The sequence below is a fragment of the Trachurus trachurus genome (genome assembly GCF_905171665.1).
Source record: "Trachurus trachurus genome assembly, chromosome: 5".
NCBI lineage: Eukaryota > Metazoa > Chordata > Actinopteri > Carangiformes > Carangidae > Trachurus > Trachurus trachurus.
Genome location: NC_139896.1, coordinates 1,243,367 through 1,271,096, shown reverse-complemented (window position 1 = coordinate 1,271,096; position 27,730 = coordinate 1,243,367). Strand labels below are relative to the sequence as shown.

At 40.0% G+C, this 27,730-nt stretch overlaps 2 protein-coding genes across 2 annotated transcripts in view; both read right to left on the bottom strand.

Annotated features, from left to right (window-relative positions):
* The window catches only part of gpx1b (glutathione peroxidase 1b), a 320,730-nt gene extending 296,040 nt beyond the window's left edge, over nucleotides 1-24,690 (bottom strand). Inside the window, exon 1 of the mRNA XM_083972410.1 lies at nucleotides 24,687-24,690. The gene's annotated coding sequence lies outside the window, so the exon portion shown is untranslated. The remainder of the gene's footprint in view (nucleotides 1-24,686) is intronic.
* oxtra (oxytocin receptor a) lies at nucleotides 2,621-25,138 on the bottom strand (the record flags this gene model as incomplete). The annotated part of the gene is made up of 4 exons (XM_083971194.1): nucleotides 2,621-2,919; nucleotides 15,615-15,888; nucleotides 18,126-18,413; nucleotides 24,692-25,138. 4 exons carry the CDS (start codon nucleotides 25,136-25,138, stop codon nucleotides 2,621-2,623), a joined length of 1,308 nt encoding a protein of 435 aa, XP_083827320.1.
* Between the last annotated feature and the right edge of the window lie 2,592 nt (nucleotides 25,139-27,730).

Genomic DNA, 27,730 nt, shown 5'->3' with positions numbered 1-27,730 from the left:
GTTTTCATCAATTAACGAAATGCAGTGAATAAAGAGAGGAGAATCCTAAATCAGATCAATATTTGGTGTGACGACCCTTTACCTCCAAAACAGCATCAGTTCTTCTAGGTCGGTTCAACCTGCACACAGTCGTTTTCCAAATATCTTGCAGCTCCTCAGATCCTCCTGTGTCTACACGTGACCCCAGACAGACTGGAGGATGTTGAGCTCAGGACTCTGTGTTGTTGTTCTTTATGCTGATGATACTGCAGCTCTAAATGACACTGGCTGGATGTTTGGGGTTGTTGTGGAAACATTTGGGTCCAATCAGACGCCTCACTGATGCTATTAATGATGGAGAAGCATTCTGACTCAACAGCATCTTTTCATGCATGCCTAAAACCTTTGCACAGTACTGTATATAAAAAAATTCCAGTATACAGTGTGTATACAGTGCATGTACACTACACTGTACTTTACTGTGTATATATTCACTATACAGTACAGGCCAAAAGTTTGGACACACCTTCTCATTCAATGTGTTTCCTTTATTCTCATTGAAGGCACCAAAACTATGAATGAACACATGTGGAATTAACAAAAAAGGGTGAAATAACTGAAAACATGTCTTTTCTTCTTTGTCTTCTCTTTCTTCTTTTCTTCTTCCTCTCCTTCTTCCTCCTCCTCTTCTATCTCTGCCCCCACCAATTCTAGTTTCTTCAAAGTAGCCACCCTTTGCTCTGATTACTGCTTTTTGCTCTTGGCATTCTCTTGATGAGCTTCAAGAGGTGAACCTGACCTGAAAATGGTTTTCACTTCACAGATGTGCCTTGTCAGGGTTCATTAGTGGAATTTCAGTGAGAATCTACAATGTAAATAGTCATGAAAATAAAGGAAATGCATTGAGTGTGTCCAAACTTTTGGCCTGTACTGTATATATATACATTGTATAAACAGTATACACTCTTCATACACTGTTCAGTGTGTACAGTGTGTATAAAGTGTGTGCATACACTGTATACACTGTACACACACTGCATCTGGATCAAGAAGCCCATGAGAACAAACCCAGACTCAGTGGATCCCTCAGCTCAGTCCATTATGACCTTTCAAGCTGTTATTATTATGGTCTGTACATTTCTCCATTGCCACTTGATAGTGTGAGTCAGTTTAAAGAAGAGAGTTAAGAGTGGAGTTGTAGTGGTAGCTGTTGTTCCCCTGTAGTAGTAGTAGGACTACTATTCCCAGGATGCTTAGCTCCCACAATGCAATGTGTTCAATGTGGAGGTCTGAGTGATGCTCCTTCATGTGCTACACTGCAAAAACTCACCGATCACCTAAAAATTAACTTGTTTTTAGATCATTTTCACTTGTTTCAAAATAATTTTCACTTGAAATAAGTAGAAAAATCTGCCAGTGAAAGCAAGTTTTTTGTGTTTGTAATAAGAAAGAAAAACTTGCTCCACTATCAGATTTTTCTACTTATTTCAAGTGAAAATCTGCTTGAAAGAAGTAAAAAGTGTCTAAAAACAAGCTGCTTTTTATGTGATGAGTCTGATTTTAAGTAGAATGAGATTGTTTTGACTAGAAATAAGACAAATATTCTTGGTAAGTGCAGAGACTCTCAGAGGAGGAAAATCTGCTCAACTTCTACACTGCAAAATCTCAAACTCTTACCAAGAAAATTTTTCTTATTTCTAGACAAAAACAATACAATCTCATTCTACTTAAAATAAGACTCATCACATTAAAAGCAGCTTGTTGTTAGACACTTTTTACTTCTTTCAAGCAGATTTTCACTTGAAATAAGTAGAAAAATCTGACAGTGGAGCAAGTTTTTCTTTCTTATTACAAACACAAAAAAACTTGCTTTGACTGGCAGATTTTTCTACTTATTTCAAGTGAAATTTTGTTTGAAACAAGTGAAAATGATCTAAAAACAAGTTAATTTTTAGGCGAGGAGTCTTATTATAAGTGAAAAGAGTTTAGTTTTGACTAGAAATGAGACATTTTGACAAGAAATAAGACACATCTTCTTGGTAAGAGTTTGAGTTTTTGCAGTGTGGAGGTCTGGGTGATGCTCCTTCAGGTGGTGGAGGTCTGGGTGATGCTCCTTCAGGTGGTGGAGGTCTGGACCTTCAGGTGGTGGAGGTCTGGGTGATGCTCCTTCAGGTGGTGGAGGTCTGGACCTTCAGGTGGTGGAGGTCTGAGTGATGCTCCTTCAGGTGGTGGAGGTCTGGGTGATGCTCCTTCAGGTGGTGGAGGTCTGAGTGATGCTCCTTCATGTAGTGGAGGTCTGGGTGATGCTCCTTCAGGTGGTGGAGGTCTGGGTGATGCTCCTTCAGGTGGTGGAGGTCTGGGTGATGCTCCTTCAGGTGGTGGAGGTCTGGGTGATGCTCCTTCAGGTGGTGGAGGTCTGGGTGATGCTCCTTCAGGTGGTGGAGGTCTGGGTGATGCTCCTTCAGGTGGTGGAGGTCTGGGTGATGCTCCTTCAGGTGGTGGAGGTCTGGGTGATGCTCCTTCAGGTGGTGGAGGTCTGAGTGATGCTCCTTCATGTAGTGGAGGTCTGGGTGATGCTCCTTCAGGTGGTGGAGGTCTGGGTGATGCTCCTTCAGGTGGTGGAGGTCTGGGTGATGCTCCTTCAGGTGGTGGAGGTCTGGGTGATGCTCCTCTGGCTGCTGGTGCTCTTGATGACGAAGGTGGAGGAGTTGCTCTTGTGGCTGGAGTCGAAGTCTCGGTCGCAGCGACACGGAGAAGAAGACGACGCAGAGCGGAGGAAGCGGGCGGAGCAACACGGAGCGGAGCGGAGGAAACGGGCGGAGCAGCACAGGAAGTTCTGCCTCAGGTCGTGGAACAGGTGGCCGGCGAAGCACATGTAGATCCAGGGGTTACAGCAGCTGTTGAGGCTGGCCAGCAGCATGGAGATGATGAAGGGCATGGCTGCAGAGACAGAGAGACACACAATATGGAGGATTTATACAGTAGAAAGTCTGCATCACACTGATTTCTCTGCTGGTGGCTTTAAAGGGGTAGTATCATTTTTTTTTAAAGTGTGGTTGTATGATCTCCAAATAGCCCCTAAGTACTTTAATTGCAGTAGAAGACTCTCTGCACTCCTCCCGTTAGCAACGCCAGCCCATAATAGCCCTGCCCAGAGATTTACAACATACAGTGTTGTGAATGGACCCAAAGAAACGGCCTATTTTCACGGCCTAAAAGAGGTTTTAACCAACCACCTAACCAACTGCTGATCGGCGGGCGCTAACCCTGGGCGGAGGGATACGTGAGTTGGTTCGGTCCAAATAAAAACTGTGTTTTTCCTGCACTTTGAAGGGCTGGAAAAAATTATATTATAGTGAACAATGGAACTGTGTATTATTTTTCAGGTAAAACCTCTTTTAGGCCGTGAAAATAGGCCGTTTCTTTGGGTCTGTTCACAACACTGTATGTTGTGAACAGACCCAAAGAAACGTCGTTCCAGCGTTTTGTCCAGATGGAAACAGCGTTTTGGGATCGTGAAAACTGTAATTTTTTGAAACAGAGTAGTAAAATCTGAAAACGCCACCCCAGCGTTTACAGAAACGGATCTTTAGTGAAACGACAGTGGACTACTGTCGTTGCCTCGGACACTGAGGCTGAATCTCGTCCATTACATCAGTGGTTCTTAAACTTTTTTACATCAAGGACCCTAAATTGACACAAATTAGACCACGGACCCCCATTGGACAAAATGTTTAAGCAAACACCAGAAATACACAAATATTCAAGTGAAGAATGTTACTTTTTTAGTCAATGCATGTTCAAATTAGGGCCAATGGCGTGGATTTGGAATTTTTAGAAATATTATAGAGAAATTTCTGGAAAAAAAGGGTACAATTTCTCCAAAAACATTTAAACATTTCTAGAACAAGTGGTAAAAATTCTCTCCCCCCCAATTTTGTTTTTTGAAAATTCTAGAAAAAAAGTGGTAAGACTTTTTTGGCTTGGTGGACGTATTGCAGCGTTACAGCGCCACACACAGGCCTGGTGGACGTACTACAGCGTTTAGAGTCGTTTTCTGTGGATCAGAGTGGACGCAGAGGTTTCTGGAAATGATGACTTGTTTACAGAAAACTTTTAAAAAATGACCAAGAAAAAGATCGTTATAGGTGAAGCTCCGTTTCCATGGGGACAAGGACTCAGACTGATGCAGGACCCCCCTCAGAGGAGACTGAAGGTGAAACAGGAGCAGCTCCACTTCTTCCATGAAATCTCTTTGTACCACAGAAACCATGTTTCCATCCACTTGTTGGATCGATAAAAATATGAATGTGAATAACGCCAGTTCAAGTGCGTTTCCATCTCAGACCTTTAAATCCAATAAAAAAGCCGTGCATAATGACGTCATGTGATGTTTTGTGATCATATTGGTGTGTCGAAGCGTTCTCTTGAACACTAAGGTGTTTCTATTCATTTTGTACTAAATCATAAAACAGAAGGACGTCGTCCATCCTTCATCTGTAACCAACTATCTAAGGTCAGGCCCAGTGTGACCAGCTGCTTATAGATCAAGAGAAAATCTGATGAGATCGACAATATTAACTTTTTATTGATATTCATTATATTTAATCGAATTTGACTGTTTCCATTAGACATTTTTAATTCCCTATTGTTTAATGTAAATAAAAACATGTGGATGGAAACACGGTTCCTGTTTCAGGTTTGTGACGAAGCTCCTCGTTCAGAACAGAGAAGCTTCTCTATGTTCTCAGATGGAGAAGCAGAAACGCTCCTCGTGCTCCGAGGTGATGCATCATGGGAGGTAAGTGGCAGCGGCGTGCCGGCTGACATTTACGCTGCGGCGACTCCACCATCCACATGACATTTGGTAAATGAGTTTCAGATTCATGCCGTTGGGTTGTATCCTGTATTTAACCTCTTCTCCCTGATTGCTGTAATCTCTGTCTGTGATATTCCCCTGTCGACTCTAACGACGCTCCGACAGAAGCAGCTCGGAGTCAACGACCTCTGGAAGGGCAGAGGAGGATTCATTAACATCATCAGCTATTAAAGAGTTTGATTAATGAGAGTGAAACATGAGTTTAACTGAGTGAAGCTTGTTCAACTTCAGAGTCAGAGGTTTAATCATCATCTGCTCCCTCAGCTCAACCAGTGACAGTCCATTAAAAACTGAACCAATGAGCAAAAAGAAAAAACATTAACTCCTCTAAAGGAAAGAAGACGAAGGAGCATGAATCAGTTTCCTTGTATTGTGTCAGTGGTGGTGGTGATCAAACTCTGTGATCAGGGAGAAGGAGCCAAAGTCTCATTTAAATAACCTCATTGGGAACTCTAATGAAAAAGTCTCTTCTGAATTAAATTAGGGAGAACAGAACAATCTGTCACGATAAAACACTTCTTTTCAGGAACTCGTGACTCTTGTTCCTGAGGATGAAGCAGCGGTGGAACTCCTCTCATTTTATATTATGTTGTATTATATTATATATTTTTAATTAATTTGTGACAAAGTGACACAAAGTTCTGTCCAAAGTGCTGCTGCACCCCGATCCTCGCTTCCCTTCACTGGCTCCCAGTCCATTTTAGAATTCATTTAAAAATGTTATTGCTTATTTTTAAAGGTATTCAGAAAAGAAAATTGACCCACTGTGGGTCTTAACATTAATCACTCATCTATTGATAGATGAGTCAAATGGGAGACTCGAAAATAGAAGTTTGGTCAGACAATGGAGCCCAAACTTTGTGCAAAATTCTATTTTCCCAATGAAAAGTGAAAGTTGGGTAGTTTTTTTCCATATTGGATAATGCAGGCACACAAATTGTGCGTCACGTTGTTCACGATTCATCAGCCAATGATATCAGGATCTGTCATCCGTCAAACATCTGAGAAAAACTTACTCAAAATCTTACCAAGAACATTTGTCTTATTTCTAGTCAAAAACAATCTCATTCTACTTAAAATAAGACTCATCACATTAAAAAGTAGTTTGTTTTTAGACACTTTTTACTTCTTTCAAGCAGATTTTCACTTGAAATAAGTAGAAAAATCTGATAATGGAGCAAGTTTTTCTTTCTTATTACAAACACAAAAAACCTGCTTTCACTGGCAGATTTTTCTACTTATTTCAAGTGAAAATTAGTTTGAAACAAGTGAAAATGATCTAAAAACAAGTTAATTTTTAGGTGATGAGTCTTATTTTAAGTGGAAAGAGATTAGTTTTGACTAGAAATGAGACATTTTGACAAGAAATAAGACAAATATTCTTGGAAAGATTTAGAGCTTTTGCAGTGCACTCTCCTCCTCCAGATCCCTGCGCTCCATCACTTAGCCTTGCTAGCTAAGTTAGCTAACAGTTAGCTACGTTAAACACACTCGCGCACACACACACATACACACATCGAGCTCGGTCTCGCGGCAAACATTGAATATCTCGCCTGCTCGATAACGACCAATCAAATTTGTTTTCCTTACTCGGGTAAACTCGTGCGGCAGCTCGTGGAAGGAGGCGACAAACTGGACAAACGACGATTTCTGAACCTTGAAAGCTTTAAGCGGATCAGCTAGAGTATTTTCTGTGGCGGCTCCTAAACTCTTGTATGAGCTGCCATTATAAATAAATATATGTCCCAAATCACGTCTTAAAACTTACTTTTATTCCTTGGCCTCTGTTCTTGTTGGTCTTTTTATTATCATTTTATTGTATTTTTAATCTGTTTGCTTTTTAATGGCTCTTATTTTATTCCTTTTTTATTGTTATTTTTTAAATTCATTCATTCCTTTTTATTCTTTTAAAATTATTATTATCTTATCTTCATTACGTTTTCTTACCATTTGGGGCTCTATGTCGTTTATGTCAATGGCTGTGCAGCACCTTGGTAAACTTTTATGTTTTGAAAATGTGCTTGATATAAATAAAGTGGATTGGATTGTGTTAACGACACTGTTACTAACCTTTACACAAAAACCAGCACTCAGACATTGAACAGCGGGTTTGTGTCTGTTAAGCACTTAATGCTAATCAATAGTTCTGAGTGTCAGTGGTGCCGCCTCAGCAGGCCAACAACGTGTGTGTGTGTTTTCTCTGTGTGTGTGGCGTTAACCTTCAGGTGTTTTTGTCCTCTACATAATGAAATCTGTCTGGCTCTAAAATGTGAAATCACACACAGCGCCGGTGTTTCTCGGAGGAACCGGCTTTTTAACCGTCGCCTGACATTTAAAAAAAAAGAGAAAAACAAGTATTGATAAATCTAACGAGGAGCTAAAGATGGAAAAAGTTACACAACTAATCTGTGAAAGGTTACAGCTCTTTCACTGTGAGATGAATCAATCTGAGTCACAGGAAGAAGCTGCTGCTGCTGCTGGGAAACACTTTAACAACCACTCTGATACTGATGCTGACGACCTCATACACAGAAAACACCACCACTGGGCCAAGAGCCAAGAAGTGAGAATAAAGAACAACAGGAACTTAGCTTAGCTTAGCATAACATCTGAAAACATGTTTACATTCCTTCCTGCACGACTCTGATGAATCAACGAGATGTTCCAGGTGTGGAAATAAAAATGTGTTGTTTTAGCGCAAGGTTATAGGCTAATAGTTTGGGATTTTTCATTATGGTTTAGTTTTATTTAATTTTGACTATTTGTGACCTGATCCATCAAAATGAGTCACAGTGACCCAAATTTTGGTATCAATGGAAAGATTATAAAATAAGCTTTAAAATGATACCCTAGTCAAAGTCATACATTTGATGGTTTTCTAGATGTGGCCATTTGAATTACGATCTTTCACTCTCATTATGTTCTCAAACCTGAGAAAATAGCAGTTAAAGTTTTTGACAGTGACTCTGGCATCTGTTCCTGTACCACGTGATTACACGCTTCCTATACGGTCCCTTGTTCAATCAATCAATCAATCAATCAATCAATACAACTTTATTGTCCGTGCAGGGAAATTTGTCGTGGACAGTCATGTGCCGTAAGTAACTGCATGTTGTCATAGATGTACCATTCAATGACCCTCGGAAAGCAGAGAATCTCACAATTCAGATGCTTTTTACATCTCGTTTCTATCATAAACGGTTCAGAAGTTGTCATGTTTTGTTGACGTTTTGTAAAACATGTGCAAGCGTTGTGTCGATTGCTACGTTCGGTTTAGCATCGTTGCTACATTCGGTTTAGCATCGTTGCTACGTTCGGTTTAGCATCGTTGCTACATTCGGTTTAGCATCGTTGCTACGTTCGGTTTAGCATCGTTGCTACATTCGGTTTAGCATCGTTGCTACGTTCGGTTTAGCATCGATGCTATGCTCTGTTAGCATCGATGCTACGCTCTGTTAGCGTCGATGCTACTCTGTTTAGCATCTGTTTCTGTACCTGTCCCGCGATTCAGATGCAGTTTACAGCTCGTCTCTATCATGAACGGTTCACAAGATATTTCATGTTTTGCACCGATGCAACGCTCATTTTAAAGTTGCAAGTCAAGTTTAATCATCATTTTCGTGCCTTTTCTCAATTATCTGGACTGTGAAACTTTTTTGGATTTTCTATGGGTTTTCCACGTTATCAGCTGATGATCTAAAAATAGAACGTTGCGACATCCGACTCATTTTGATAGAATGGGTCACATTTTTTCCTCTTACCCTATAATTTACAGGCTGCTAATTATTACATGATAATGTCAAGAAATAACATTTGTAACATTGATTGTGTAGAAACAGCCCAGAAATAACGGTCAATTACAATTAAGGACTTGGTGGAGAAAAATTCTGGCCTTTCCCAAAAAATTCTAAGAATGAAAATCATGTGTAATCATTTGCTTTTATGTAAAACATGACATTACTATGAAATGAACTGTTATTTCTAGGCCATTTCTTGATATTACTACACAATTAATTGTTATTTATTGGCTTTTTCTTGACATTAACACGTAATTATCACGTAATTAGGGGCTTGTACATGAAAGGGTTACCTTTTTCTTCTCTAATTCAGTTTTTTTATAGGTTTTAGAGCGGGTTTGCTTGTTTTTGTTAGTTTTCATTTCTTAGTTTTAGTTGCGTTCTTATTAGTTTAAGTAATAGTTTTAGGTTTTTCATACTTTGTGTTATTTGTCAGGTGCAGGATTCAAAAAGATCAGAGTTGGTGTTGTATAATAAAAAGATACCATTTTAAAGAAGACGTATTCTGCTCCTTTTCCACCAATTAAAACAGTTCCCAGGTTCTTAAAGGAGAATTATCGCAAATACAGCAGTAATAGCAATAAAAAAACCTGAAATATGCAATAAATAGGCCGAGGGGAGCCATAACTATATGTATACAAAATATAGCCAACAGTGTAGTATCTGTGGAGCAAATGCAGAATTTCTTTTTGTTATGAGACAAGCCGGCCCGGCCGCTCCTGAACGGCATGCTATGTAGGATGTTTATTTCAGATACGCTGCACCACCGGCTCCATCTAGTGGCCGAACAAAGAATTGTAATTTGCGATAATGCTCCTTTAAAGACAAAATCCCTCAAGGATCAAACATCACAGCTCTCTCTGTTAAGAACGGCTGGTTTCAGTGTCTGTCCCTTTAAATGCAAATGAGCCACTGCTCACCAGGCCCCACCCCCTTCACCTGTACTCATAGGTAGGGGAGGGGTTATGCTAATTAGAAAACTAATGACATCATTGTCAGACAGCTGAGGGAACAGCTGGTAAAACCACATGGATTCAACCTCAGAGCCTGAAAGTTACTGAGTTATTGGTTAATTCTCACCCAGATAAATGTTAAAGATCCTTCAGAGAGTGATGTTTATATGATACGTCCTCTTTAAACCATGTATTCAGTTACTGTTGAACAACCAACCGGCCACAACAACCAGAGCAGTTAACAAGACAGCAGCCTTCATGTGTGTATCACTGGTTGTTTGCATGGTACAAATCTAAACTGCCAATAAACTAAAAACACACATGAGCAAAAGAATAGAAACCCATTCATTCATGAGACACACGTCACAGCTCAGGGAGCTCAGTCTGAGAACAACATGAACAAACACAACCCAACACACTCTCTATGCTGTGTGTTATCACCTGCTTTTATCTTTCTCACAGTCGTATTCACAGAAATCCCATAAAGGAGCTCTGTCGCTTTCTCCCAACTCACCAGCTCACGTAAAACTGCTAGAGCAGAATAAATCCATTTCATATCAATCCAAAAGGCTTAGACATGAACTGACAAAGACCAAAACTATCATTTCAGAATGTTTCAGTTAGTTTTGTAAACACAGAATAGAGTTTCAGTTAGTTTTAGAGGCCACACTTTGCAGAATAACACATACAAAGACCTGAAATGTCTCGGACCAGAACCAGGCCAGCTGTCCAGGTGTTGATGCTATTTTGACATTTCCCAAAATGTCTGAAAAAATCTGAGCTTGAATAAAAAGATGCGTGTGTGCGTCCTGGAGGATTTCTGAGTCATTCACAGACGACACGGTGGTTTTAGAGATGAGCCGGTGGAGTGAGTCTGCATGTGGAATCAGGCAGGAAACCGACGCTTCTACAGACTTTAACTCTAAAACTCTGTTTATGACTCTGAATTTCCTTCGGGATTAATAAAGTAAATCTATTATCTGGAAACATCAGCTTCACCGACGTCGACGACAATGGATGATGGAGATTGAAGATTCTCTGTTGTGGCAGAAATGATCCATGATGCAATCACCCAGAAACAACATCGGCTTTATCTGCTCCAAACAAAAAACATGAAAGAGTGAAAGTCTTTATAATTTATTATGGAGGTATTCATGGTAACAATGAAGAAAATAAATGTAAGAGCCAAAATTTATGGATGAATGAAAATTAAGTTAATAGTTTCTTTAGTTTTTGAATTTCATAGTTTGTATTTTTAGTGAATGCATTATAAATGTAAAATGCTCCTTTAATTTGAGTATTGAAATGTTCAGAATGATGTGATGCATGTAACTCAATCTTCTTTTAGTAAACTATTATATTTTTAAACGGATACGTCTCTGTTGTTTCATTCTCATTAGAACACCTTCCTTTATTTCTCTTTAAAGGGACAGTCCAACATTTAGTTAGATCCTCCTCTCTCCATAACCCTATAGTCATAGCAGTAGGTTCATCACCTTTAATTATCGGTGCATGTTGTTTTTAGATCGGCGGCGCAGAGACGTGAGCTCTGTCTGCACGGCGCGCAGTATTTCCACCTTTCCCTCATCAAACTCATCAAATACACAATCCAACAACTCCACAACGCTCTGGTGGACAAGTTGTGAGCTGCACATTCACCACACTATGAGATAATAACACAACGTTACCACACAGAGTTGTTTTAGAGGTAAATGCAGCCGGAACTACATTCCAGACACGGCTGCTGCTGGGCGGAGGGATTTCAGAGGAGAAAGTAGTTCAGAGTATTTGCTTCATCATGTGTCATAATGTTACGTAATTATACATGATTATCTCATAGTGTGGTGAATGTGCAGCTCACAACTTGTCCACCAGAGCGTTGTGGAGTTGTTGGATTGTGTATTTGATGAGTTTGATGAGAATCTTCAGTCGAGGTGGATTTCGGCAAATACGATCACAGGCTGTAGATGGAGCCAGAGGAGCTGGATTTGGTCCTAAATTACCCATTTAACGTCTGACTATCAGATTAAAGCGACAGTTCCAGCAGATATGACTGAGTAACTGTTACCAACTGGAGCTTCACTGTCACAGTCTGGATCAGAGTCTCAGCAGCAGCTGTTTTCTCTCCGAGCGCCTGCAGCTTCCTGCTCTGGGCTCCTTCTGCTGACTTTAAGTCTAATGGACACATTATCTCTCCACACACACACACACACACACACACACACACACACGCACACACACCTACACACAGGTGACACTCTGCTCTATCTCTTGTACACAAACAGCAGCACGTGCCTCCTCCTCCTCCTCCTCCTCCTCCTCCTCCTCCTCACGTGGAGGAAACCATGAGACATCTGCACTCATCCAGACTCTGCAACACTAAATGAATCAATCACTTTCTGTTCCCTCCACTGGCCACTGTTACTACCACTGCTGCCGCCACCGCCGCCGCCGCTGTTACTACTGCTGCTGCTGCCGCCGCTGCTGCTGCTGCTGCTCAGGGGCGGCTCTTCCATGGTGACACAGGGGGGGCTTGGTGATGCGGCCGCAGGCGGCTCCACCAAATAGATAAAGTGGAGCGGAGCGGCTGCATCAATAGGCGGCTGCGGCCACAAATAAATAAATACATGAATAAATAGGCTAAATAAATAAATAAAGCGGAGCAGCTGTGTTAATAGGCGGCCGCAAATTATGCCATGGACTAACACAAAACTAACTCTTATGTTTCAACATTAAAACTTATTCTAAGGGGCGGAGAGGGGGGGTTACTGTAGGTTGTCTCACTCATTCAATCACGCACGCACACACACATAGACACACACACACCTGCCTCTTTACTGTCTAACTGCTCTCAAGCAGGGACGTGCGGTCAGGGGACTCAATGAGTTTACCTCCGGCCAGGCAGCGGCCGCTGAAGCCACTCGCCGTCTCGTTGTATTTCAGAGGAGAGGCACAGAGCTGCTCTGCCTCTCCTGCCCATACGGTGTGTATCTGGCAGTTTACAACTACAGCCCTGTTTTACAGTGTTTCAACAACACACTTTCAGAGATCAAAATTTGGCACTGTTCTCCCACAGTATAATTTTGTTATCCAGTTTTGAAACCTTGTAAATGGAGATCTGAAAACTGGTGTGAATATATTTAGAGAAAAGTGTTGACATGTTGAAACCTGAGTTTTGAAAGGACGAATCTCTGAATTGAAAATTTTGAAGGCGTAAATAGTGTTTTGAAAGGTTGAAATAAAAATTAAAATCTCTGAAAACATTATTTTGTATTTGAAAATTCATTCTAAATCTTTGTCTTTTTCTTTTACTTCTTATATCAGCCCACTGTACATTATTGTTGAAACACTGTAAAAACAGTGCTGTAGTTGTAAAGAAGTGAAAGAAAAAAACAAAGAAACGCTGCAGAGATTTGAAATGAAAATTCAAATACAAAATAATGTTTTCAGAGATTTGAATTTTTATTTCAGCCTTTCAAAACACTATTTACACCTTCAAATCTTTTGTACGCTTTCAAACACAGGGTTTCAAGCTTTCAACATTTTTTCTTTCAGTTTTGCTTGATGGCAGTGTTTTAGCTCCATACATCTGCTGCTCTGAGTCCTGCTGCTGTCGTATCTTCCCACCAGGACCAGAGTGCTGCTGCTGGCGGTGGAGAAGAGTCTGACAGCTCGCTGCTCGCTGCTCGGTGCAGCTGTTTGGCTCCACAGAGGAAACAGCCTGAGGAGCGACGGCTTCGACTCGTTCAGCTGGAACCTGCTCCACCACCACCACCACCACCACCGACCCGGAGCGGAGAGGCCTCGGCTGCACGCTCACTCTGCTTATCTCTGCTCACCAACACCAACACACTAACTAACGCTCTTCATCCTCTTAGTTTAGCCTTTAGTCTCTGTCTCATTCTGCTCTGTTTTCATCTGAGGAACCCAGTTTACTCCACAACAATATTTGTCTTATTTCTTGTCAAAATGTTTCATTTCTAGTCAAAACTAATCTCTTTCCACTTTAAATAAGACTCATCACTTAAAAATTTACTTGTTTTTAGATCATTTTCACTTGTTTCAAACTAATTTTCACTTGAAATAAGTAGAAAAATCTGCCAGTGAAAGAAAGTTTTTTGTGCTTATAATACAGTAAGGAGAAAAACTTGCTCCACTGTCAAGATTTTTATACTTATTTCAAGTGAATCTGCTTGAAAGAAGTAAAAAGTGTCTAAAAACAAGCTGCTTTTTAATGCATAACTATGTATGTATATGTATAAATGTAATTATTTTAGGTTTAATGAGATTAGTTTTGACTAGAAATAAGATAAATATTCTTACAAGCTGTTTGTTGAAACACACACAGACACGTTATTCCTCCAACACTGAGTGGAAACACATCAAGTCAAACAGCTGTGTGTGTGTGTGTGTGTGTGTGTGTGTGTGTGTGTGTGTGTGTGTGTGTGTGTGTGTGTGTGTGTGTGTGTGTGTGTGTGTGTGTGTGTTCTTAGGGGCCTCAGGAGCCAAATGTCAACGACACTCGGGGCCTCGCGACCACAAATAGGAGCCGCTCGGCGCGCGCTGACGCACACTAATGAGGTTAATGATCAACCATCAGACTGAGGAGGAAGGTCACACACACACACACACACACACACACACACACACACACACACACACACACACACACGGAGGAAACTTGGATCTTTTCTCTGAACTCTCTGTGTTTCATGTTAAGTCACTGGCTGTGTACATTGAATGTTGTGCATAGTCAACCCAGTATCATATATAAAAATGTAACCAGCAAACTTTGCCGTTTTGAATTATTCTGACTCGATCTGAAAAAATAACAAGCAAGCGGATGATTATGTACATTCACTGAGCGAATATTATGAAAATAAAATATATATTTCCCGCTAGAAATGTCGCTAGAAATATATATGTCCTTCTAGAAATGTAATCAAAGGGCATTTTTATGCAGAAACTACCTCAAAATACTGATTTTTCCACCAAAACTTATAGAAATATTTGGGAAACTTGAGAGTCACGTGACTTGGACGCAAAACAATAGGAAAAAAAATAGTCAGAAAAAATGTAACAGTCATACAATTTCAGAGCTGTTATTGTAAACCCTCTATGTTTTTGCACTTTGGACCAACCAAGGTATGTTTTATATGAGACTGCGTTGGCATAGTATTCAGAATTGAATCATCAATGGTTTGGGATTTTTGGATTCATTAACAGTGAATGTTTGTGGTGGTTGGGGCTCGGGGGCCTCCAAGTTTCCTCCTGCCCGGGGCCTCCAGAGTGTCTAGAAACACCCCTGTGTGTTGTAGTTATTGATATGAATATAAAATGTAAATAAACAGATCTTTTCTAGAATTGTTAAAGTTTTTTGAGAAATTTTTTCCACTTTTTATTGTTATTTTACTTTTCTTTTTTTTTGCTTTTATAAATTTTACCACTTTTTCCAGAATTTTTGTAACTTTTTTTTTTTTTTACCGGTTTCTTCTAGAATTAAAAAAAAACTTTTTTGTGAAATTTTGCCGCTTTTTTGTGAAATTTTTACCACTTTTTGTGAAACGTTATCACTTTTTTGTGAAATTTTATCACTTTTTGTGAAACTTTTACGACTTTTTGTGAAATTTGATGTGTTTGATGTTTGGCATTTTTTTAGAGAAATTCTAAAGGTTTCTTCTAGAATTTTTTTTTTTAATTTTAGAGAAATTTTGCCAGTTTTTTTAGAATATTTTTTTAACTCATTTTTAATTTTTTAATTTTTAGAAATCTTACCACTGTTTTTGAGAATTTTTTGTAAACTTTTTTATTCATTTATTTATTTATTTTTAGATTTTTTACCACTTTTTTCTAGAAATGTTAAACTTTTTTGGAGAAATTGTACAGGTATCTTCTAGAATTTTCTTTTAAACTGTGACGGTGTGAATGAACTGAATGAAAGGTGTCAGTTAAACTTATTATCGATCTGTTATCAACACATCAGCCTGTGTGTGTGATGCAACCTACCCTCGCGAGGCGCAGCCGGGTCCCAGGCCGACCACATCTGGACGGAGAAGAACGGCGTCCAGCAGATGATGTAGGCCAGCACGATGACGAAGGTCATCTTCACCGTGGTGATCTTCGCCTTGGAGATCAGCTTCACGCTGCTCACGCGCGCCAGAGAGTTTCCCTTGGAGGCTTTGGGCGTGAGGCTGATGCACTGCTCCCGCCGCGTCTTCAGCCGGAAGTTCTGCCAGATCTTGAAGCTGATGAGGCCGTAGCACAGGCTGAGGATGGCCACCTAGACCGGGCATTTGATGAAAAAGAAAAGAAGAAAAATGTTAGAAATTTTCTGGAAAAAAGTGATAAAATTTCACAAGAAGTGGTAAAAATGTCACAAAAAAGTGGCAAAATTCCTCTAAAAATTTTTTTTAATTCTAGAAGAAACCTGTACAATTTCTCTAAACTGCCAAACATTTCTAGAAAAAAGTGTTTTAAAAAAATCCAGAAAAAATGGTAAGATTTCAAAAAAAGGTTGAACAAATTGCAACAGAAGCAAACTCAACTGATTTTGTATCCTCAACATGTCCTGAGTGAGGGAAAAAAAAAGCCCAGAAGAATCCCATTAGGGGAAAGTTTAGAAAAAGACCAAAATATAGCCCATTCATACAACTATTAATTATTTTTCTCACGTGAACAATAGGGTAAAAATTTTAACCTTTAGATATCTCCATGAAAATGACTGAGTTGATTACTGACATTAAGACAAACAAAAAATGTATCACAAGTTTTTTGAAATTCTTTGTCAACATGAGCAAACAGTGCATAATCTAATTACGTATGGCTTAATTTGCATTTGCATTTGCGTAAGGCGGTCATCTTCGAAAAATTGCAGCCATCTTGAAATTTCAAGTGTTTTTTTGTTGAGTGACCGATGGAGTCAACTCATCCCAATTTTCAAGCTGGTACCACCACAGCACCTTCGTATATCTACCCGTACAGTCAAAACGGTGGAATTTATGCAAATTCTTTGTTAACAAACAATTTAAAAAAACTTGTAATACATTTTTTGTTTGTCTTAATGTAAGTAAAACACTCAGTCATTTTCATGGAGATATCTAAAGGTTAAAAATGTTGGGTCTTTTTCTAAACTTTCCCCTAATGGGATTCTTCTGGGCTTTTTTTCCCTCACTCAGGACATGTTGAGGATACAAAATCAGTTGAGTTTGCTTCATTTGTTCAACGTTGACCCCCATTTTGGCTAAAAGGAGAATTCCGGTCATTTTTGACCCCTAAATCGTTGTCCTGATGGTCACCCAGTGTTGGGGGGAGAAAAAAACGCGACTAAAATTGCTGCAGGCAAACCAGAGTTACCATGGCTACACAGCGCTAGGGATAGCCACAACGCTAACCCATGGGGGCAATTCTTTCAACCACAACAAACACTCAGAAAACAATCAGATATCTCTGGTACATGACTGGAATCCTTAGAGACACCACTGAACTCATAAACTGTACAGTTATACTGAGTATAAACTTTGTGTTTCTGCATGTAACCACTCACCTCAGATAGCCCAACTCTGAAACATCCCAGAAAGACATTACTATCCCATCACAGAGCGCCTGCTCTCCCCGCCACAGAAACAAACACTTTGTCCTTGTTGGGATGATTTCTTTACTAAAATAGAGATATCATGAACATTACCACTGCACTGCTCCACCGTTTATTTTAGTAAAGAAATCATCACAACAAGGACAAAGTGTTAGTTTCTCTCTGTGATGGGATAGTAATGTCTTTCTGGGATGTTTCAGAGTTGGGCTATCTGAGGTGAGTGGCTACATGCAAAAACACAAAGTTTATACTGTTTCTACTCTACACTATATGAGTTCAGTGGTCAAAAATCAATCAATCAAAATAAACTTTAATGTCCCCGGAGGGAAAATTGTCTTGGACAATCAATGCTGTACATCCTGCATACAGATTATAAAACCATACACCATTTCACATACTCACACACACAACCAACAGAGATCACTTACAGACAGTACGACTAAGTTCATATTTCATACAAAGTAATAAATAATTATTGTAATAAATAATTATTGCACTTTCTCCTTTATATATTGCATCTTGCCTCAGTATTGCCACAGTCTCTGGGTCTAAATTGCACCTTTTGTATATGTGGACTCCACCATCAGCATCAATTTAAAGGTGCCGAAGGAATAGAATATGTATCTATTAAAAAAAAAAGAAATTTATATAACAATTAAAATGATGGATATAATGGTGTCTCTAAGGATTCCAGTCATGTACCATAGATATTTGATTGTTTCTGAGTGTTTGTTGTGGTTGAAAGAATTGCCCTCATACTTTAGCGTTGTGGCTATCCCTAGCGCCGGGTAACCATGGTAACTCTGGTTTGCCTGCATCAATTTTAGTCGCGTTTTCTGCTCCAACCAACACTGGGTGACCATCAGCCGGACAACGATTTAGGGTCAAAGATGACTGGAATTCTCCTTTAAAGTTACTGGACTAACCGGGATGATGTAGATGGTGAGGCTGATCCAGGTGATGTAGGCCTTGGCCCCCCACGGCTTCACGAAGTCGCCCCAGCAGTCGTAGACCCCCGATCCGGCCGAGCCCACCTCGGTCAGGGAGAAGATGAACATCTGTGGGAGGCTGAAGAGGAGGCTGAGCGCCCAGGAGCACAGCACGTACACCCGGTCCGTCCGCCGGTGCAGCGAGCGCAGCGGCTGGCAGATGGCCAAGCAGCGGTCCACCGACATCAGCACCAGCATGTAGGTGGAGGCGAACATCCCCACCACCTGGATTTAACAGGTAAGCTTTCAGTCTTAAAGGATCATTTCCGTTTTTTACAACCTGGACCTTATTTCTATCATAAAATACGATCATTTACTCACCCAGATAACTTTGGTGTCATTTGGAGTCGTTTTGATGAAATTAGCCCCAGTGGAGCGGCGTATATCCGTATAATGCGAGAACACGGGGCAGCAGAATGCAGCCTCTAAATAACACATTATCTGCAGAGAAACTCCTTCATTTCACCAATATTTAGTTGTGATAGGCTAGTGCTATTCCCCTCTGAGTCCGGGGTTAGCTGTTATCAACATCCGGGGTCTGTAGGTTGACCTGCTGACCTCTGACCTGGATGATGTCATCTCTGAGCTTGTTGCTACGGCTAATGCTACGGTTGGTTTCTGCGTGTTTCTGACTTGTCAGAACAAAATGAGCAGCTGGATGAAGTTCAGCTTCCACAGGCTTCCTCTCCGCAACCTGGACTCACTAAAGCTCCGGCTAGTTGAGATAAAAATGGACCCGAATGCCGAAGCAGAATGATTATTATCAGAATGAGCCGCGCGGCGCTCAGAGATGACATCATCCATGTCAGAGGTCAGTAGGTCAACCTACAGAGATGACATCATCCAGGTCAGAGGTCAGTAGGTCAACCTACAGACCCCGGATGTTGATAACAGCTAACCCCGGACTCAGAGGGGAATAGCACTAGCCTATCAGAACTAAATATTGGTGAAATGAAGGAGTTTCTCTGCAGATAATGTGTTATTTAGAGCAGCGTTTCTCAAACTTTTTTCAGTCAGGGCACCTTTCAAAAGTGCATAAAATCTCACGGCACCCCTGTGAAAAATATAATTGAAAATGACACTGCATAGCCTAAATGTAAATGTCCTGTTTATTTAGACGGGACAGTATTACAGTATTTATGCATAGGTGCCTCTGTAGCCTACATATGCACACACACACACGCACACAATAATCCGCAATGTGAGAGGAAGAGAGAAAGGTCTACATGCGCGCAGCGCAGGCACGCGCTCACATGAATATCCACCGGCGTCTCCGCTCCGTTCTCACTCCGTTGTGAACAATCAGAGAGTTTCCACCGGTGGAAGAGGAGAGAGGAGGCTGTGACTCACCATCACAATGTGAGACGTGAGACGTGAGCCTGGTACGACGCATTTTTTTCATAGCGTCCGGTGGACACGGACCCACTGCTCTGAGTGCCCGTGACCAACGGCCGTGTCTCTCTCTCTCTCTCTCTGAACGCTGCCGAACCGAGCCGCCAGCGCCGCTTGATATAGACTGTAGCTATATCAGGGGTGGAGTGGGGCAGGGTTAGAATAAGAAAAATAAGAAATATGGGTAGCTATATTTAGCTATTTCCTTCAGAAGTGGGCACCAGTTAGATCATGGATTTGTATTAAAAGTAGGCTACAGAAATGCTGAATGGGGTGAAAGAGCTGCAATTAGTGCCACTCAAGCATTAACGCTGCTGACCATAACATTACATCCAGTCAGGTATATTTCCCCCTCCCTACTCTGCTCTGCGAATGGTTTCGGGTCTTGTCCTACTCACCAACATGCTTCGGTGCCCATAGGTTCCGACTCTAAGTGGTTAAAATCCAGAAGTAACGGTACCGCGTAGGCTACCGACCAGGTACCGACGTACCGACCAGGTACCGACGTACCGGCCCACTTAGCACGGACTGTGTTGTCTTGTTAAATTAATATAACTTATAAATAACGTGACACACGGGCAGGACTGATAAGCTTTGCTGTTTAGCTTCCGTGAGTCGTTCTATTTTTAGCCGTAGCTGCTAGTTTAATGATAACTTTCTCAGTGACTTTTCTCTAGCGCGTTTCCCATTTCCCATGAGGCTTTGCGCCATTCTACAATTTAAGAACGAACAAACATTGCTGGTTATTTTATATGTTTGGTCATGAAAGTTCAGTTATATCTGAACAAAAAGAATTAGATAAAGACAGGAGGCTAAACAAAAATCATTTAGTAGTCTGGATTGATGAGAGTCTGCGTCACTATCGCAACCATGAGTGAGATGTAAAAAGACAAGAAGTGGTATAAATACTGGTTGGACTGTTAGCATCAATTAATTCAAGGAAACCTTGAAGATTATCATGAGAACATGATTGACTTATATTAGCCTTAACTCACTGAGGCTGGTCATAAAGGCCGCATAACCGCGCAGGGCAACCTGCTGGCTGCTTCGCTGGAGTATATTGGCTGGACGGCCGACCGGGAGATCTCCTGATCGTCCTGATAGCCATTCCGCAGCTAGTATATATATATAAATATATATTTCAACCCTGAGCGCTCTGAGCGCCGCTACAAAAAAAGTAAAGTCCGACAACTTTTTTCCGAGCTCCATAGGATCTGAATGGAAAGTAGACGGTGGACACGGCCCCTTTGCATATATAAAGAGAATGTATTCTATGAAATGTCAGAAGAGGTATTTTTTTCACGGCACCCTTGATGCAGTCAGACGGCACCCCAGTGTGCCGCGGCACCCACTTTGAGAAAGGCTGTCTTAGAGGCTGCATTCTGCTGCCCTGTAGACTCCATTATACGGATATACGCGCATCTCGGCTGGAGGAAATGATCGGATTTTAGGATAGAAATAAGGTCCAGGTTGTAAAAAACGGAAATTCTCCTTTAAAAGTATTGAGGGATGAAGATAATTTAGCTACATGAAGATGAGAATTCCAAAGTATGGAGCCTCTGTAAGCAAATATGTAAAAGTTGAGAAAATGGCCTCAAACCTCAGAGGGATAAACACGTCTGTATTCAGTTTTAACCAGTGATTTGGTGTTTGCGCTTAGAGTGCAGGGCCACAAACAAAAACCTTGTTTAGGGGGCCACCAACATCCTAGGGCCGGCCCTGAGTTTATCAGTGTGCCTTGTGTTAGCTATGAGAATGGACCTGAGAGTTAAAGGGATAGTTCACCCAAAATTGAAATTACAGGGGGTCTCGGCGTAGCAGTGCATGTCCATATAACGGTTGCAAATGGATACCAACTGTCTTCGTGACAAAAAGACACACCAAAAAACATCCAAATACCTCCATGCTGCTCGTATGTAATGTCCCTCTTGTATTGAAGCCCCAACATGGGAAATTGTCCCGAAAAAAATTAAATAAGTCTATATTTCAAGCTTGTTTTGTAGCGGAAGCTTCTCGAAGCTCCTCTTCCCGGTTCGTCAAATTTGGACGAACCGGGAAGAGGACAGACCCTGGTTCGTCATTACATACGAGCAGCATGGAGGTATCTGGATGTTTTTTGGTGTGTCTTTTTGTTAAGAAGACAGTTGGTATCCATTTGCAACCGTCATATGGACATGCACTGCTACGCCGAGACCCCCTGTAACTCAGAGAAGCCACGGAGGACTCTGACACTTCTCCCAGCCCTTAGTCCACATGAGGGGGAGGAGATCATGAGTGAAATTTCAATTTTGGGTGAACTATCCCTTTCACTGTAATAAATAAATAAATAAATACATAAATAAAAAAGAAAGTTTTTTGTGAAATGTTTACCACTTTTTCATTATTATTTACTTTTCTTTTTTTTCTGCTTTTAGAAATTTTATTACTTTTTCCAGTATTTTTTTAAACTTTGTTTTTTTATCGGTTTCTTCTAGAATTAAAAAAAAAAAAACTTTTTAGAGAAATTTTGCTACTTTTTTGTGAAATTGTTACCACTTTTTGTGAAATTTTAACCACTTTTTGTGAAATTTTAACCACTTTTTGTGCAGTTTTTACCACTTTTTGTGAGATTTTATCACTTTTTGCGAAATTTTTACCACTTTTCGTGAAGTTTTTACCACTTTTTGTGATATTTTATCACTTTTTGTGAAATTTTTACCACTTTTTGTGAAATTTTTACCATTTTTTGTGAGATTTTATCACTTTTTGTGAAATTGTATCACTTTTTGTGAAATTATTACCACTTTTTGTGAAATTTTTACACGGGGCGTTGTAAAAGGTTTGACAGCAGAAATGATATGTAGGAACTTGAAGGATTAAAACCTGGGTTGACAACCCGGTCAACTAGCTGCTGGAAAGCTACAGGGGACAAAACCCCTTTCTTGGGTAGTTTTGCTGGTGAAATTATGTAGCCTAAATGCAAATATTTAGGTACTACAATGGCATAAATAGTCATACAACTATAACATTTGGCAGAGAGTATCTTGACACATAGGGGGAGGCAGGAAAAAAAGATTCTGGGGTTTGTTGCAACTCAATTTTAAGATATCACCCTCAACATCCCAAAAAAGACAAAAAAAAAGTACTGTTCGCCTGACAAATTCTCATGAAAATTATTATTTTTCAGCACTTTATGGAGAATATCTATGCCTAACATGTATATAGAAAACTTCCTTAATTCATAAGCTTCCATTTGAGTCCCAGATAGCCTTTCTACTAGCTACTGGAAAGCTACAGGCTGTCTCCAAACAATGCAACACCTATTGTGAAAAACTCCATGTTAACTGTCATGATCAGAAACCATTCTATTTCTGGTTTCCCCAAAGTGAACAGATAGATAGAGAAGACCGTTGGCCACAGCAAGTGGGGCTTTGGAGATAGAAAGGCTATCTTGGACTCAAATGGAAGCTTATGAATTAAGGAAGTTTTCTATATACATGTTAAGCATAGATATTCTCCATAAAGTGCTGAAAAATTATAATTTTCATGAGAATTTGTCAGGCGAACAGTACTTATTTTTGTATTTTTTGGGATTTTGTATTTTTTGGGATGTTGAGGGTGATATCTTAAAATCAAGTTGCAACAAACCCCAGAATCTTTTTTTCCTGCCTCCCCCTATGTGTCAAGATACTCTCTGCCAAATGTTATAGTTGTATGACTATTTATGCCATTGTAGTACCTAAATATTTGCATTTACATCATTTCGCCAGCAAAACTACCCCAGAAAGGGGTTTTGGCCCCTGTAGCTTTCCAGCAGCTAGTTGACCGGGTTGTCCACCAGGTTTTAATCCTTCAAGTTCCTACAGATCATTTCTGCTGTCAAACCTTTTACAACGCTCCGTGTCTGTTTTCCAAAAAACTGGGATTTTGCCCCCTGGGTATAAGAAATGTTATAATTTTTTAACCGGCTCCACCCGTGAATGTGACGGTGTGAATGAACTGAGTGAAACGTGTCAGTTAAACTCCTTATCGATCTGTTATCAACACATCAGAATAAAGCGTTGCCGGCCAGCGCCAGCAGCAGCACCAGCGCCAGCACCGTCACCTCCACCTTGGCCACCTCCTCGTTGTGGTTCCGGTTATTTTACTTTTCTTTTTGCTTTTAGAAATTTTACTACTTTTTCCTGAATTTTTGTAAACCTTGTTTTTTTACCGGTTTCTTCTAGAATTGAAAAAAAGAAAAACTTTTTAGATAAATTTTGCCACTTTTTTGTGTGAAATATTTACCACTTGTTGTGGAATGTTTACCACTTGTTGTGGAATGTTTACCACTTGTTGTGAAATTTTTACCACTTTATGTGAAATGTAATCATTTTTTGTGACATTTTTTCCACCTTTGTTGAAATTTTATCAGTTTTTGTGAAATGTGTACCACTTTTTGTGAAATTTTTACCACTTTTTGTGAATTTTTTTTACCACTCTTTGTGAAATTTTTACCACTTTTTGTGAAATTGTATCACTTTTTGTGAAATTTTTACCATTTTTTTGTGAAATTTTATCACTTTTTGTGAAATTTTTACCACTTTTTGTGAAATTTTATCACTTTTTGTGAAATTTTTACCACTTTTTGTGAAATGTTATCACTTTTTGTGAAATTTTTACCACTTGTTGTGAAATGTTATCACTTTTTGTGAAATTTTTACCACTTTTTGTGAAATTGTATCACTTTTGTGAAATTTATCACTTTTTGTGAAATTTTTACCACTTTTTGTGAGATTTTATCACTTTTTGTGAAATTTGTACCACTTTTTTGTGAAATTTTTACCACTTTTTGTGAAATTTTATCACTTTTTGTGAAATTTTACCACTTTTTGTGAAATTGTATCACTTTTTGTGAAATTTTTACCACCTTTTGTGAAATTTTATCACTTTTTGTGAAATTTTTACCACTTTTTGTGATTTTTTTTACCGCTTTTTTCTTGAATTCTTATTTTACCACCTTTTTCTAGAAATTTAGGTTAGTTTTGACCTAAAATTGAGACATTTTGACAAGAAATAAGACAAATATTCTTGGAAAGACTTTTTGTAGTTTTTGCAGTGTATCAACACATCAGAAAAGAGAAAAACTAGACCTGCAGGTACTTGACGAGGCGGCAGAGCAGGTCCGGGCCGTAGAAGCGGAAGGTGATGTCCCAGATGAGCTGCGGCAGCACCTGGAACACGGCCACCACCAGGTCCGCCAGGCTCAGGTGCTTCATGAAGAACAACATGCGCGACTGGCTCAGCTTGTGCTTGTTGCTGCTGCGCACGGCCAGCAGCACGCACACGTTGCCGGCCAGCGCCAGCAGCAGCACCAGCGCCAGCACCGTCACCTCCACCTTGGCCACCTCCTCGTTGCGCTTCAGAGGGTTGGTGCCGGTACCGCTGCTGCTGCTGCTCTGGTTCTGGTTCAGTCCGGTAGTTCCCGTAGTTCCCGTAGTCCCGTTCAGCAGCAGCAGCAACAGACTCGAGTTCCTCCAAGACTCGTTCAACTGACCCAATAATAAGTCACTTTCATTAGAAGAAACCGGCGGTTCCATTGCCGCAGTGTGTGGTCCAGTCCGAGTCCGAGTCCGAGTCCTCACAGACAGAGACACGGTGCTGAGGAAGAGGAAGATAAAGATAAAGATGAAGATGAAGACGTCTCCTCTCCGGTCAGTGCGCGCTGCGGAGCCTCAATCACCATGTTCTCCGGTCCCGGTTCGAAACCACGAGAAGCATCCGATGAAGAGAAGAGAGAAGGCAATGCAATGCAATTTTATTTGTAGGTATAGCCCGTTTTTACAAACAGTTTGTCTCAAAGGGCTTCACATGTCCCGAAGGAAGGAAAAAAGAAAAGAAAAGTGTCTCAAATCCCAGTCTGAATAAATCCAAAGAATAAAAAAAACAGCAGCAACAGCAAAAAAAACAAAAAAACAAAACAAAAAACCCAGTTTGAGTTCAAGATGAAAAGTGAAACGTGAAGATGAAGCGAGAAGAATAAAGAAGAGAAGATGCTGCGGAGAGAAAAAGCTCCATCATCTGCTCTGTCAGGAGCGCGACTGACCAGCGGCGCCAACACACACACTGTTGTATCTGAGCCACAGAACTCACACATACACATAGACACACACACACATAGACACGCATACACACACACACACACACACAAATACACCTGCTACAACCACTAGGTGGCGACATGAGACTCAGCAGAGCCTGAGAGGACTGACACACTGCAAAAACTCAAAATCTTTCCAAGAATATTAGTCTTATTTCTAGTCAAAATGTTTCAATTTTAGTCAAAACTAAACTCTTTCCACTTTAAATAAGACTCATAACCTAAAAATTAATTTGTTTTTGGATCATTTTCACTTGTTTCAAACTAATTTTCACTTGAAATAAGTAGAAACATCTTTTTGTGCTTGTAATAAGAAAGAAAAACTTGCTCCACTATCAGATTTTTCTATTAATTTCAAGTGAAAACATGCTTTAAAAAAGTAAAAAAAAGTGTCTAAAAACAAGCTGCTTTTTAAATGTGGAGTCTTATTTTAAGTAGAATTAGGTTTGTTTTGACTAGAAATTAGACAAATATTCTTGGAAAGATTTTGAGTTTTTGCAGTGCATGTTCTGCAAATGCAATAAAGATGTAATAAACGTGTTAAACCGATGTAATAAAGTTGTTACACAGCTGTTGACCACCTTCACAGCCGTTCACGCTGAGATGTTTAACTCACTGTGTTGAAATGTGGGAGCACACGAGGATAAATGAGTTTTTCCCCGGAGGATCAGAGAAACTCTAACCTCGGGTTGTTTTCAATAATTAAAGGTTGGAGGGAAGTATAGCATAATTAAAATGAATAATTAAAACAAATTAGAAACAACTAAGGGAGCGTGCAGGAAACAGAGGTTCATGTGAAACTGCAGAGTCGGTGTGAAACGTGTGAATAAAAGGACGGTGGGAGAGAGAAGTGTCTGTGATGAAGCAACATGGAGCTGGTTCAGGGAACAGAAAATTTGTTTGTTGAATGCTCAGCTGGCTTGAAGCTGTATTATCGATCTGTTACACTGTAAAAACTCAAAATCTTACCAAGAATATTTGTCTTATTTCTAGTCAAAATGTAATTTCTAGTCGAAACAAATCTCATTCTACTTAAAATAAGACTCATCACATTTAAAAAGCAGCTTGTTTTTAGACACTTTTTTACTTTTTTCAGGCAGATTATCACTTGAAATAAGTAGAAAAATCTGATAGTGGAGCTTGAAGCTGTAGTTTTTAGTACTGTTGTTGACAATGTGTTTGTTTTTTGTTTTTTTACGTATATTGCCCTCTCATGTATTTATTATATTTTTGTACTTTTATCTTACTTGATCTCAATTTTGCACTCTCCTTGCACTTTCCTCCTCAATTGGATGTATGCTTGTGTACAGTATGTGATTTTGGTGCGGTGGTCAGCTGTAGAAACAGAATTGCCCTATGGGATAAATAAAGTAATCTCAACTCAACGAAAAGCTGCAAACAGATTCAGATTCAGAATCACAGCTTCGTCTCGGTGGTTTTACCCGAGTCCTCCTGGTTCCTCCTGGTTTGTTGCAGAGCCGTGTGAAGAGCATGTTCAGGTCCGTCTGTGACATTCCTGTGATTCCTGTGAACACATATATTTATTTCCTCCCTGACTGTGTCCACGCTGAGCGGCTGCTCTGGAATACAGGGATTAACACGTGAAACAGAGATTATTGGATCGGAACTGATGATCAATGAGCTGATCAATGAAACAGAAGAAACACAGCAAAAACTCAAAATCTTTCCAAGAATATTTGTCTTTTTTCTTGTCACAATGTCTCATTTCTAGTCAAAACTAATCTCTTTCCACTTAAAATAAGACTCATCACCTAAAAAATGAACTTGTTTTTAGATCATTTTCACTTGTTTCAAACTAATTTTCACTTGAAATAAGTAGAAAAATCTGACAGTTAAAGCAAGTTTTTCTTGTGCTTGTAATAAGAAAGAAAAACTTGATCCACTATCAGATTATTTTAAGTGAAAATCTGCTTGAAAGAAGTAAAAAGTGTCTAAAAACAGCTACTTTTTATGTATAACTATGTGTGTAAATAGGTATAATTAGATTTGTTTTGATTAGAAATTACATTTT